Below are 14,544 nucleotides of genomic sequence, written 5' to 3'. Positions count from 1 at the left end.
GTTACGATCGGTTACACCTAATGCTAAAACTGAAATATCGTTAAAAAAAAAGAACCGATCTAAATACAATTGTCTTTGAAATTAAATACCACAAGGATCTGAGTTCACCCATATAATTTAACAATAGCATAAATCTCATTATTAAAATTAATTTTTTTAATCAATTTTCCAACCAATACAAGTACTACCAACTAAACATCCCACTTAAAAAACCGACAACACAGCTAATAAATGACTTAAAAACTGAATTCTTAATTTCCATAAGTAAAATATAATAATAGTATCCAAGCATTAATTAAATAATTATGAAAAATTAAATCTCATTCAAATCCATTATCTTCTTAACTCATTTTTTTTAATGGTCATCAAATCATCCAAATGAGCTACATGCTAAATTAATTACATCGGGATGCACTCGTCTTTTGTTCAGGAGAAAACCTTCATTTAAGACCAATGTTCGTAAATACTTGCCCGAAGGCATGACAGTGCGGTGCGATAAAACCGTTCAGTTCAAGTATCCAACTAGTGAATGCTATGAGTGTTTAAAGGCAGACTTTCGGATATTCGAACTTCAGATGTTTGAACCTTTCGATAGTGGATTTCACTATCTGAATCTGAATCTGAATCTGAAATTTCGAATATCCGAAATTTCGAATTTTCCGATTGGACAGTGAACCGGACATCCGAAAAAATAATAATTATAATAAACTTTAAAGAACTATTTTTAAAAATATTTCGAATATCCGAAATGCCTGAAAAATTATCCGAAGTATCCGAAAATTATCCAAAAAATTATCCGAAATAACCAAAATTATTCGAAATTTATAAATAATATTTATTATTTAATAATTAAAAACATTTCAGATATTCGGATTCGAATTTTTTGAACACCCCTACACCACCTACTCGCCTAGTCTTCACATCACCTGGTACCACTGAAACTAAATGCTATGGGCAGAAATCGAACCACTAACCCACAAATCTTAATTAATATATTAACTAGTAACCGACGTTACCATCACTCAATTACATTACTAGCAGTGACTAATTAGGTATTAAAACCAATCAAATCAAATCCCATTTCATCCTCCATTTGATCTATCTTGGTGGGTCACCACCACCGTTTCAATCCCAAATTCCCAATTCTTTGATTATTACTATTATGATCCTAATTCATACCCACATAGTAAGTAACATTTGGGTTACACGACACACCAATATTACGTAATTTTCGATAAATTCCTTCAAGATCTTCGGCTATTTCCGCATAACTCGCAAAACCCATCTCGAAAGTCACCATCTTTACCCATAAAGACTCGTGGGTTTCCATCTTTTTTCATTATTAGCACAATTTGCATATTAATTGGCTGTTTTTTCTGAAATTAGGGTTTTGTTTTTACAATTTGGGGAAATTGAGTATGGTATTGATTTGGGGTTTGGTTATATTAGGAATCTATGATCATGTCAGTTTGTTTAGGTCAAATTAGTTGGATGATCAAATAATGTAGAACACATTTGGTTTCTTTATTATTGGTTTTTATTTTTTGGGGTTTTGTTATGAGATTTTTTAGCCTTATGGGCAATTCATTCGGGTGCTCTGCATCCGGTGAACGGCTCGTTTCGGCTGCACGAGATGGTGATGTTCAAGAAGCTAAAGCTTTGCTGGAATATAACCCGAGACTTGCTCGATATTCGACTTTCGGTGTCCGGAATTCGCCTCTTCATTACTCTGCAGCTCAAGGTCACCATGAGGTATTATAATATTATTTATGTTTTGAAATGATTAATCTTGAGTGATTCAACTGATTTGAATCATAAGCTGTGTTGATGGTTGGTGTTTGGTTTTAGATCGTTTCGCTTTTGATCGAATCTGGGGTTGATATTAATCTCAGAAACTATCGCGGGCAGGTTAGATTTAATCGTCTTGATCATATAATTGCTAAAGATTTAGTAGCATGTATAAAGTTAAAAGTTATATCTTTTTGTTTCTTGTTGGAATGTTGAATAGACTGCTTTGATGCAAGCTTGTCAGTATGGGCATTGGGAGGTTGTTCTGACTTTGATTCTTTACAAAGCAAACGTACGTGATTATCATGTTAATACATCATTAGGGGTAAATTGGGAATAATGTTTTTAGGCTAACGATTCTTGAATATAGATTCACAAAGCTGATTATCTAAATGGAGGTACCGCATTGCATTTGGCTGCTCTTAACGGACATTCAAGATGCATCCGGATCCTTCTTGCAGATTATATCCCTAGTGTTGCTAATTTTTATAATCATGTTAACAAAAGATCAGAAATTGAAGAGTTTGCCTCGGAATTCGACGAAGGGTATGCTTCAAGAACTCCAAATGAGACACCTTTTGACTTTTTTGGTGACGGGCTTGACTAATCTTGAAATGTTTTCTATGAATAGATCACTTTATGAAACGGTTAATAAACCTGCTGATGGTGGCGTGACAGCTCTTCATATGGCTGCATTAAACGGTCATGTTGATACTGTACAGTTACTCGTTGATTTGGGGGCTTCTGTAAATGAAGTTACCGTGGATGCCGGCACGACGATTGACTTGATTGGTAACTTATTTTGAGATCGAGCTAATATTAATTTTGTAGAGTTAATTGTGAATTTGAGGGAAAGTTGTGTCTTTTAGGTGCTGGAAGCATGCCCCTTCATTATGCTGCGTGTGGTGGAAATGCACAATGTTGTCAAGTATGTTTTGACTTTTTCAACGCCTCAAGATCTTTGACTTTTGACTAATGCATCGATATGTGTTATTTTTTGTCTTTTAAGTATCTGATAGCTAGGGGGGCGAGCCTAACTGCTGAAAATGTAAAAGGGTATGATTTTAATTTTTCAAGTTTTGTTTTTTGGGGTGTTATGTTGACTTGTTGGCCTACATTAAAAGGTGGAACCCTTTGGCGGTGGCTCGTTCTTGGAATAGAGATTGGCTTGAGGAAGTGTTGGTTGAACAACCGCAAGGCGAGGAACCGACTTCTTCTCCATACTTGTGTCTTCCTCTTATGAGTGTTGTTACGATTGCTCGGTAATTTATCTTTGGAGTTTCTAAATTCTAAAGTCCACTTTGGATTTTGAGGTAAAAAGTCAACGTTGATTGTGTTTTCTGTTTTGAAATGTGCAGAGAGTGTGGATGGAGCGACGATTCGCTTTCCATATGTTCGGATCCTTGTGCTGTTTGTTTGGAGAACAAGTGTGCCATTGCTGCAGAAGGTATAATATAATGCGTATTTTAGATAAAATTCTTAGTTTCTAACAAAAGCTAAAAACAAGTTTTTGATGAAAATAATCAATATAGAGATGGCAACTATGGCCCGTTTAATTATGAATGGGTTGGTTTTGTTGCATCTCTAACTTGTCAGTTTGACAAGTTAATAAATTAGCTAACAAAGGAACGGGTCAAGCTGGTGGGACATGTTTAATGGCACTTCAGGCAATGTTGTAAAAGTAGGTTTACAAGGCCGAGTACTCCCCGGGTACTCGCTACAAGGTACGTCGCCGAGAGGAGTTTCTTTAACTCCGCCTAGTTACTAAGAATCGATCAAAGATGGTCAATCTCAGCCAGAATCACATTTAGTTGGTCGACTTGAGCCGATTTTGACTTAAAAAATAAAACATATATTCTTATTTCTATAATATTAAAGAACAAATATCATTTTTTAATTAATGATCAGTAATTCTTAGAATAATTTATTGTGTATGTTTTCTATTTATATTGATATTTACATATTTTGTTATAAATATTAGTAAAATAGTGATACTTGACACATATATAATATTCAAAAATTAATTTTCTTTATATTTACCATGTCCGAGTACTCCCCGAGTACTCCGAGTAAACCCAACTCCCCAGTCGACCGCCTAGGGTCCGCCTAGCAACTTTTGCAACCTTGCGTACAGGTGGATCTTTAATGCATAAAACATCCTAAATAATTTTATTTTTATTGTTCAAGTTTCATCAAAACAATTTGACGAGATACAAACTATTTATAGCAAAAAACTAAAATTTATTTGGCAAAAGTGCTTTGGGATAATGCAACCCAGTTTGACCTGTTGGTAGGGCTGTAAACGAGCCGAGCCGAGCCGAGCCATGGTGGGCTCTGGCTTGGCTCTCTTATCTTAACGAGCTGAATTGTTTAGCTCGGGCTCGGCTAATCAAAAGCTTGAGGCTGCTCATTTATTTTTATATTTTACTCGTATTTATAAATGAGCCAGTCGAGAATTTTAATATTAAGAGAATCTATTAATATTATTATTTTTAATTAAAAGTGTCTTGTGGATTTAAGTTGCACATACACATATGCATATATAAATTTGGGATTTAATTTAAACGAGGCAACGAGCTAGCTAACGAGTGAGCCACTGGCTGAGCCAGCCTTGGCTTCTGCTCGGCTCGGTTGCACACTGAGCCATCATGGTTCAGCTCCTTTACAAACGAGCCAATTTCGAGCAAGACACGAGCTTTTTGATCAACCGATTTTGCCCACATTTGGTTTAACTGAATAGCATCCTTTTTGCGATTAAATCTTGACCTGAGTCTACATTAACAGGTTGTTTTCATGAATTCTGCACTCGTTGTGCGCTATACCTTTGCTCCACAAGTACCGCCTCAAACGCCTCCCAAGGGCCGCCAGGCTCCATCCCCTGCCCTCTTTGCCGCCAAGCGATCGTCTCGTTCAAGAAGCTTCCAGGCACCCGAGCACTACTCGGGATGCCCCGAACAAGCTTACCCCTATCATTTTTCACATGCACTTCTTTAACCGAAGATCCAGATAACATTGCGCTTGATACAACCCCATTATGCAAGCCCGAGTTCCCATCTCCGCTTAGATCCTTGAGCTGCCAAAAGTTCCCGTCTATGAAACTGAGCTCGAGTCTTTGCATGGGAGCTACAGACACGAGCCCGTCTTTGTCTCGATCATCGGTTGACGGTGGTCGGTATTCAAGGTCGAGTTTTCGAAGGTCGAGTTCATATTCGGAAAGTAGAAGGTCATGGCTATGTTCATTAAATCAATCATTAGAAACTGGCTAATAATGGAGTTGAAGAGTAAATGGAAAGGAAGAAATATGGATGTCTGAATATAATACCTTTTATAAATCTTGGGTTTTGAATGATGTGTTGGGCTTTTGGTATGGGATTTTGAGGGAAAAAAACAGAAATTTGAAGTTATTAGATTTTTGCTTTGATTTTAATGTTTTGTTATTGGTGGATTTATAATTGAAATTCACTTCTTTTGTGGTGGTGGTTATTGTTAGCTGTTGACATGATTGAAATTGGCTAACAAGTATATTTTGTAACATTTTGAATTTATAATTAAATGATTATGTTGAGTGATTTTTTTATTCTATTTTCATTTATTTTAAATCTAAAACATATAGGGGGTGTAAATGATCCAAGTCGAGCCCGAGCTTGACTTGAGTTGTTAGCGAGCTGAACTCGACTAGTCAACAAACAGCTTGACTCGATTACATGGGATATTGGTTTTTTATAAATGGTATATTGATTTTTAATACTCTCAAGTTTCACCCATTACATTTAGTGTCGTTAGCTATAAGCTTCTTTTGGGCCTCAGTTTAAATTTTTGATCACAACTTTCACCACAAACTTTTAATTTGTATCAGTTGTTTGAATACAAACTCTCAAGTTGATTGTTAAAACAATCATTTATAATCAAGAAACAAACATATATATTAATAATCACTGCATGACAAACCATACAATAAAAAATTTAAATTATGATTTTAGGTCATTCATGAGGCTCAACTCCCAAGTCCAAAGAATATAAGTTCTTGATGGATCTTGATGGATCAAATCACCACTTATTAAAACTATTACATTTTGAGGAAATAATGTGTTTGTAACTACGCATAATAGATCAATAAACCAAGTAATGAAGTCATCTTAATTACGGTATGGAAGGGAATATTTTGTGAAAGATGTCGAAAGATACAGCATATGATTGATACTCCATGTCCATAGCTTGTAACATCGATCATCGTTCATCATATTCAGTTTTATAATCCCTTGGGTGGTCGTTAAAACAACAAGAAAACAAGTTTCTTTGTCGTCTTTGGGGTTCTTGTAGAGCTACACATGTTGGTCTAACACGACACCTATGTTAAAAACATAAAGAAAATTAGTCAATGTCATCTAACACCGGGATAAAGATAACATATCTGCCTGAATTGTAGAGGTAGTAACAAGTGAATAACCAAACAAATAGGAAAGCGTACTTTCTTTTTTGCTAGTGAATGCATTCAGTAGATTAGACTTCCTTGTTCTGAGAATAACCTGATGGTTAGAAGAAACCGAACATATAGTTAATACCGGCAACACTAAAAAATGCCCCATTTAATATACGGTAGATTATAATTAGTAGCATATCAATTGTGGCTTAATGTAGTTAAATGACTATTTAATTTTGTGATTAATAAAAGATACTATTGCTTGAATAAATTGAAAGATGTAATGATAAGAGATTAATTAGGGGTAAAGTAGAAAAAAACAATAAAGGGAGTTAAAAAGATTAATTAGACAAAACTATTATTTAATTTAAAATTAGACAAAAATATTTGAGCAAACTAAAATAAAAATAGAAAAAATGAAAATTATTTACAGTGGTAGTAGTGAAACACTAAACCAAAAACTAAAGGGAGTTAAAAAGATTAAAACTTTAACCAAGTTATAAGTTTGGATAAATTCAGTTTCAAATTGAAACCAAATTCGGTTTAACCTCAATAAACCGAATAATAGATAATAATTATTTAAGTTTTGTCATTAGGTGAATCTTATAGCTTTAGCTCAAGTTTATTTAAACCAATCCAATAACAAACAAAAAAAAAAATTAAAACAAAATTATTTTGTTTTTCAGTTGAAGCCGAAAACCAAACTGAATCCGTATTCGCTTTTGGGTTTAGTTTTAAACCACCTGAATTCGGTTAGGTTCGTCATTCGGTTAAATAAATAAAAAACCAAACAGATAAATACCACTATTTATAAAACAGGTGAAATATTGCACCTTGGCTTCATGATTCAAGGCTATAGACACTGATCTCATTATGCATCTACGTGTTCAGCAATATGGAAGTCAGTACATAATTTGATACATAGCCAAGAATCATAATAAAAGAAAATGAATTAAACCGGAAATTTGCTAACCATCTGATGTCTTGATCTTGAGTTCAGCCCCTCTTCTTAGTATTAATCGACACCGCTCAATGTTGAACTCAAGATCAGTATTTTCTTCTATAGGCGTTACAGTAACACTCGAGTTTAACATATTCTTGCATCCTGATCTTGTTTTAAGTGCTGCAGCTACTCGTAATGCTGAAAAAAGACAAAATATATATTTATTAGTCAAAAGAATAAATATTCCACAATGTTAACAATCGATAATAATAAATTATCGATAACTACATGTTGAAGCGGCAGCAGTGAGAGTTAAAATGTCACTTGTGCTTGTTGCACACATGGCTGAGTTCATTGCAGTTTTGATCTGTTGTTTATTTGCTCCCATTGCTTCTGCAGTTTTGGCACAGTGAGGAGTGAGCGGCCACCAGGGTGGCTGCAGACGCTACTGCTGCTTCCTTTGTGGCGGAATTTGAGCCGCAGTAGTTTGAGTTCCTGGCTGCTATGGCCGCCAGAGCGGCAGCAACACTAGTTACTGAGATTGCTGCATGGACTTCTGCCTTTTGTAGTCTCTCATTTTCTTTTTTCTTTCTTTTGATTTCTTTCAACCATTTTTAGATTGAGATATGTGTTGATTTAAATGGAGTTATATAGCATGATTGCTGGAGAAATGATAAGAGATATTTTTATGAACGATAATAGATAATAGATAATAGTACGCTTACGTGGTTTATGAAACTTATTTTTAGACAGTTCGCTACCTCTCTAAGCAGACTTTCGTTTGGGTTTCAAGCGAACTCCGGCCATAGAGTTTCTCACAAAACTCTATCGACTTCGCTTGCCACCCTTCGCTTATCGCGGTAGCGAACTGTCTAGATTTACAAGAAGTTTAAAAAGCACCTGAAGGTACACTCTCTAATACAAAAATTCTAATGTGAAATTAGATGGTTTGATGAGATGTTTATTGAAATTTATTGAATTCAGTACCCATCTTTTCGGGAAATAGCTGTTGTAATTCAATTCCGGGTGCATCGCTTGTTGCATCCATATCCATGACTGCCCAAAGAAGACGAAGACGCATGAGTTTTTTCACGTGGAATGGATTATAAAGCAATAAGAACTACTAAAGAAGGCATAAATTTTTTATAAAGCAATATCCATGACATTCAAAAAGAGCATTGCGGCGCAACTTGTTGTCCATTTACCTGCCTCTTTATTGTAAATGGATCCTTTATGGGCTATTTTAATAATAGAAACAAAAGAGTAATATTTAAAGACTTTTGGAACTTACCTTCACATCATTGGTCTTCCATGGTGTTAAGGATTTTGTTCTGTTATCCATCTTTATGCTTCCCATTTTCTGCAAATTTAACATGTATCATCATGTTAAATGTATAATCTAATAAGTGTTGGTGTTAACTTATGGCTGTTGCATATACCGCGAAATTAGGGGACATTGACCCCTCATCAAAGCTGTTGGTTGAGCACTCATGGAGAACAACTGCTTGGCTTTGAAACTCCGCCGGTTGAAAAGCTTCTTTAACTGCGAAATCACACCACGTGCGCGATAACAGATCCATTGTCTCAGGATCCACTTCGGAAAGTGTTGGCATATTATCACAATCCATATGGATTTGGAGGTTTTTGCTACACTAGCTAGTAAGTTTATTATATTAAGACCACTTAATTAATAAGTTCTTTAATAAACTAAAGAGAACAAGCTACGCTTACCAATCTTCGATAAGAGGATTTGTGCGTGTATATATATATGCATACGTATTATATTCATGAACATCTTTGCTTAATGAAGAATCTTCATTGAAGAAGTGATTGTTAGCATATAGCTTTATGCATATATATTTTAAGAACTTATGTATAACAAAACAACACTTGTGCCCTTTCTACATCATTGTGTCAAGTTAAACACAGGCACACACATACAAACAAACATACCATTACTAGAAAACTAGGTATTTGCAACCGCAAATTCTGCTTCAAAAACCTCCATAGGTAATTCTATTTTGCGAAAATAATAGCGACTGAAGTTGCAGTCGCAAATATTGCACCAAATTGTGACGATCCTGTTTTGATTCCTATTTGCAACCGCCATGTTTTGTGACTGATGCCACATATGACGGCCGTAGTCTGTCTTTAAACAGCCCTGCGTGAACATAACAACTATGTAAAAGTTGCATGGACTTTAATTATGTATAGTTTTAAAGTTTCATGTAAAAGCAACAGAAGAGTAACCTGTGAACGTATATGTTTATATGCGTCGCATATATTTTAGTATATATATTGTTTTTTGGTTTCTTGCTAATTGTAATTTTCATTCTAATGATATAAAATTTTCCTTGTTAATTTCTTTTCTTTTCTTAAGATGTCATCGTTCTTCAACGATTACATAACCAAATGATACTTTTATTAAAAAAAAAGGTCGATAGTTACGTATTTATTTTACATCGATTGGTAATTCGTAGGTTTTGAAACAACAAATTTTATTATAGTAATACTTCTTTACTTTTTTTTAGTTCTCTCCAAAAAAGAAGAACCATTATTTTAATTTTGTTAATGTTTCTTTCGCTTGTCTTTACTTAATAGACGTAGACTCATATTTATAATATATTGTTATTATGATAGTCATTGATGTAGATAATCTTATTGAAGAGGTAGGTCCCAGCAGGGCTCAGTTGGTCCCGCATGACTCACCTTGAACAGGGATGTCTGCGCAAAGACCATCTACTCCCGCAGGACCCACCATGCTCAGAGAAGCCTACGCGCAGTATGCAAGCTGCATACGCAGGGAAAAGCCTCCCAATGGTAAAGTAACCCGCCTGTTCCCGCAGTTGCGGATACAAGCCATCAGGGAAGGCTACCCGCACAGCATAGCTACACGCATAAGGCTTAACACTTACAAATATTCAGTGTCACCTGAAAGAATGAGCAAAGGCGGGAGGGGGAAAACTCCCGCCAAAATGGGCCAGTCCGTATGATGGAGGATCTTTTGCGTGATACCTGGCGAGGTAAAGACAAAAGATCTGACCAAGAATGCGACAGCTCACTGACAGCAGCGTGGCAGACAGCACGCCACTGCACTGTGACCAATAGCCGCCGCCTGCTCACCAACTCCTGCCAGAGCACGTGCCTAGCCTGCAGTTGGTAGAAGACGAAGAGTGCACGGCACGCCTGCTCTATGTCAGACGCTACCTGTCCACCACTCACAGGCAAGGCACGTGCATAGGTTACAGTTGGTAGCGTGTTGGGCCGGCTAAACCCCTTGGATACCCACCTTCGGCTATAAAAGACAGCAAATGGTATTATCATTTCATCATCTACTATCTCGTATAACTTACTTGATAACTGCTCTAATAGTATTCATATACTTTTATATTCAAAGAGCAATATAGACTGATTCTCACGCCGGAGGGTGGTCACAAGGAGGAACCCCCCCCTTCTCAGTGACGAGCTTACGGTGTCTGTTTTGCAGGTTCCCTGAAGTACAACTTACTCTGCTGGACCTAACCTTCGTGGGAAACATTACTTAGCCCCCAGATTACCTATAATCTGCCCGGGGTCACTTAGTGTTTCTTCATTGGCGCCATCCGTGCATAAAAGCTAGAACTACATCTTTCTCCAGTTTTTCAAAACTTCCAAGATGACTAGAGAAACTCCGGTAACCACAACCCCAGCCACTGGGGTAAACACCGGCAACACAATGTTTACAAACACTACCCCAGCCACCCAAGCTGGGGGAAGTGAAGTACATTTTACGAACACTACCCCAGTCACTCATGTAGGGGCAAGTGGAGTAAATATTCCACTGGGATTCACTGATGCCCAGCTGGAAAAACGAACTCGAGCCCCTCGCCAAACACTTGATCAAGTGAAGGCATGGGCCGAGGCACGTCAAAGAGAATTTCAGGCTGAGTTGGAAGAACGCTTGCGTTCAGTCCAACAAGCTGAGGAATTCGGTAGTACTCGCCAGCACCTCAACATGAGTAGTGAGTGCGAGTACTCAGACGACGAGAGGGAAGACTCCGACACCGACGCGAACCCTCGCCATAGGGCGAAAGGGAAGCGTAAGGAAACGGACCCCCAGCCAAAAAGGAATTTTGGGGAAGCATTCCAACCAGTCACGGAGAAAAGCTCGCGTGACTTCTCCAAGGCCTTTAGACCTACTGCCACAAACGCAGGAAGGTCAAAATTTGCTAGGGACATTGCAGAAGCAATCGCCCCGAGGAGTGCCAAACAAATGTCCAACATTGGCACATACGATGGTCTATCCGACCCAGATGACCATCTGAACAGGTTCATTGCGGGGGCAACCGTCAGTAACTGGACGGAGCACACGTGGTGCTACATGTTCCAGATGACTCTGGTAGGAGCAGCCAGAGCATGGTTTGACCGTTTACCGGTCCACCACATTTATGACTGGGCAGACTTCCAGAACAAGTTCAGTCAACAGTTTAGTCAACAGAGGAAGCACACTGAGGAGCAGTGGACGATCCTCAACTGTGTGAGAGAAGAGGATGAATCCTTACTGGACTTCATCACCCGCTTCAACTCCAAGAAGCTGAGTCTGGGCAACGTCAGCGAAGACCTCGTTCGCGCCGCTTTCATTCAGGGCGCTGAGTACCCAGAACTTATCCGCACTTTGACGGGTAAAGACGGCATGCCATCCACATGGGATGCCATAATGACGGCAGCCAAGCGCTTTGCCGAAACGGAGAAACAGCTGGGAAGAGATCTCCCCCAGAATACAAACCTCTACACACAGAGGACAAGGGAGAACAATGTGAGAGCCGCCCGGCTAAACAAAAAGAGGCGGCAAGGTATTTGGCAGTCAAGGATTAACTTTGACACCCCCTCAAGCTCTCGCCCTCTGGTTGGCGGAAGGGACAACACGCACCCTTCCAACCGAAAGAACCGTTGGACGCCACTCACCAAGAGCGTCACGGAGATATTTGCCACGGAAAAACTGCCATGGCCAAAAGCCCCAGCGATCCGACAGAAACCCAATGCGGATCAAAGCAAGTCTTGTGACTTCCATGGGACAAAGGGCCACAGCACTGAGGAGTGCACATCCTTAAGGGACATCGTCGAGACATTCGTCAAGGATGGGAGGTTGCAACACCTCGTGGCATCTATCAAGAAAGGGGGAAGAAACGACAACAGGTACAGGGGTAACGGACGAAAGCCCGTCGACATCAGCATCAACATGGTCCATGGTAAGGTCAGAGGAAGAAAGAGACCGATGACCGAACCATGCGCATGGAAGGAAGCAGAAGTGCGCTTCCCGCGAGTGCCGGGAGGCCCAAACAAAGAAGGCCCCATTGTCATTAAAAGCCAGCTGGGGCACTACATCACCTCCCGCACACTCGTTGACAATGGCGCATCGTCGACAGTGATGTACAGGCAGTTCTTCGACAAGCTCGACGATGAAGACAAGGAACGCCTGGAGACGGTCTACGCTTCAATGGAGGGGTTTGACGGCAGCATGAACACTCCCTTGGGCATCCTATCTTTCCCCGTCACTCTCACCGATGGGAATTATTCACGCACGGAGGATGTGGATTTTGTTGTAATGAAAAAACCACGTCATACGTATGACATCCTATTCGGGAGAGACGGGATGGCAAGATTCAACGCCGTGGTATCCTCAGTCCACGGCATGATGGGATGGCCAACAACTGACGGCGTAGCGATGATCACGGGCATTCCCCAGGTATGCATCGCATCTGTCTCTTCTAAACCCAAACCGAAGATGGCCAAACAAACCATCACTGAACCTGAACAGTGGGCATTCAATGGGAAATATCCCGATCAGGCCGTTACCATTGGCCCGACAATTGTTGATCCAACACGCACCTTACTCAAGCGCTTACTGCAGCGAAACGCAGACATCTTCGCGTGGACACCAGCCGACATGACTGGTGTACCCCGGAGTAAGGCAGAGCATAAGCTGAAATGCGACCCGGCCGTTACGCCGATCGTACAAAAGCGCAGAGTAATGGGGCCCGAGCAAACCAACGCGTGCAGAACCCAAGTCAAGGAACTCCTTGATGCGGGCATCGTGCGCGTTAGCAAATATCAAACGTGGGTTGCAAATCCCGTAATGGTACCGAAGAATAACAAACAATGGCGCATGTGCATAGATTTCAAAGATTTGAACAAAGCATGCCCCAAAGATTGTTATCCGTTACCAGAAATTGATCTCAAGGTGGATTCGGTGGCACCATTTCGCCTTAAATGCTTCTTGGATGCGTATAAGGGGTACCATCAAATCCACATGGCTGTAGATGACCAGGACAAAACCGCCTTTCGGACGCCCGATGGCACATTTTGTTATAAAATGATGCCATTCGGACTTAAGAACGCCGGGTCCACGTACCAACGACTAATGGACAAAGAGTTTCACGCCCAAATTGGGAGAAACTTGGAAGTCTATATGGATGATTTGGTCATCAAAAGCCCCGAGCCAGAGGCGATGTTGAAAGACATTGAGGAAACTTTCAACACGCTTAGAAAGATAAACATGAAGCTCAACCCGAGCAAGTGTTCATTTGGGGTGGAAGAAGGGAAGTTCTTGGGAGTCATTATTACTAAAGATGGCTTCAGAGCGAACCCTGAAAAAGTCGAAGCCATTGTCAAAATGGAATCACCTACCACCATAAAACAGGCTCAAACACTGAACGGACGACTAGTCGCGCTTAACCGCTTTTTGGCAAACCATGCGGATAGGTCGTTCCCATTTGTGTCAACACTAAGAAATTGTTTAAAGAAAACGCACTTCCGCTGGACACCAGAAGCGGAAGCAGCTTTCCAGGAGATTCGATCACGCCTGATCGAACTCCCAACACTCACAGCACCACAAGCGGGAGAGGAGTTAATCCTATACCTCTCCGCAACAGATAGAGCAACCGGGGCAGTCCTGCTTGTAGAACGAAAAGGCATCCAGATGCCAATCTATTATGTTAGCCGCGTGCTGGCAGACGCGGAAACCCGGTACTCTACCCTGGAAAAACTGGTCTTGGCACTTATACACGCTTCACGCAGGTTGAGACGATATTTCCAGGGTCACCCAATCACTATTCTCACCAACTTCAAACTCTCAAATGTTCTAGGCAAACCCGAGTTATCGGGACGCCTAGCCAAATGGGCAATTGAATTGGGAGAATATGCGATTCAATACAAGCCGAGACCAGCCATTAAAGGCCAGGTCCTGGCTGATTTTATTGCAGAAGTCCCCGCTGCGCGGGAGAAAGAGTGCCAGGAGGAGGTTCAACCCTCCCCAGCACACGAAATCGATGAGGTCTGGCGACTCTACACTGATGGAGCAGCTAGTAACGAGGGTTCAGGCGCAGGGTTAAAATTAACAAACCCAGCAGGCCAG

At 40.0% G+C, this 14,544-nt stretch overlaps 1 protein-coding gene, 1 long non-coding RNA gene and 1 pseudogene across 3 annotated transcripts; 1 reads left to right on the top strand and 2 right to left on the bottom strand.

Annotated features, from left to right (window-relative positions):
• The first annotated feature begins 1,557 nt into the window (after nt 1-1,557).
• On the top strand, nt 1,558-5,228 carry LOC143534474 (E3 ubiquitin-protein ligase XBAT32-like). Its single transcript, XM_077028951.1, has 10 exons — nt 1,558-1,752; nt 1,849-1,908; nt 2,009-2,080; nt 2,159-2,334; nt 2,420-2,580; nt 2,658-2,716; nt 2,798-2,844; nt 2,913-3,050; nt 3,147-3,235; nt 4,573-5,228. The coding sequence occupies exons 1-10, from the start codon at nt 1,558-1,560 to the stop codon at nt 5,052-5,054; spliced, it is 1,479 nt and encodes a 492-aa protein (XP_076885066.1). The 3' UTR covers nt 5,055-5,228.
• Nucleotides 5,229-5,940: 712 nt separating this feature from the next.
• Nucleotides 5,941-7,091, bottom strand: LOC143534473 (uncharacterized). The gene is made up of 3 exons (XR_013135557.1): nt 7,042-7,091; nt 6,257-6,314; nt 5,941-6,136 (listed from the first exon to the last, which is right to left on the bottom strand). It is a non-coding gene; the product is annotated as an uncharacterized LOC143534473 (long non-coding RNA).
• An 85-nt stretch (nt 7,092-7,176) lies between these two features.
• On the bottom strand, nt 7,177-8,810 carry LOC143534455 (uncharacterized; annotated as a pseudogene). Its single transcript, XR_013135553.1, has 4 exons — nt 8,591-8,810; nt 8,139-8,207; nt 7,440-7,813; nt 7,177-7,349 (listed from the first exon to the last, which is right to left on the bottom strand). The product of XR_013135553.1 is annotated as an uncharacterized LOC143534455 (transcript).
• Between the last annotated feature and the right edge of the window lie 5,734 nt (nt 8,811-14,544).

This window comes from Bidens hawaiensis, unplaced genomic scaffold, assembly GCF_021521415.1.
Source record: "Bidens hawaiensis isolate Kalapana, Puna unplaced genomic scaffold, B.hawaiensis_p1.1 tig00010168_1, whole genome shotgun sequence".
In the NCBI taxonomy this organism is placed as follows: Eukaryota; Viridiplantae; Streptophyta; class Magnoliopsida; order Asterales; family Asteraceae; genus Bidens; species Bidens hawaiensis.
This window is presented reverse-complemented; position numbering and strand designations above follow the sequence as displayed.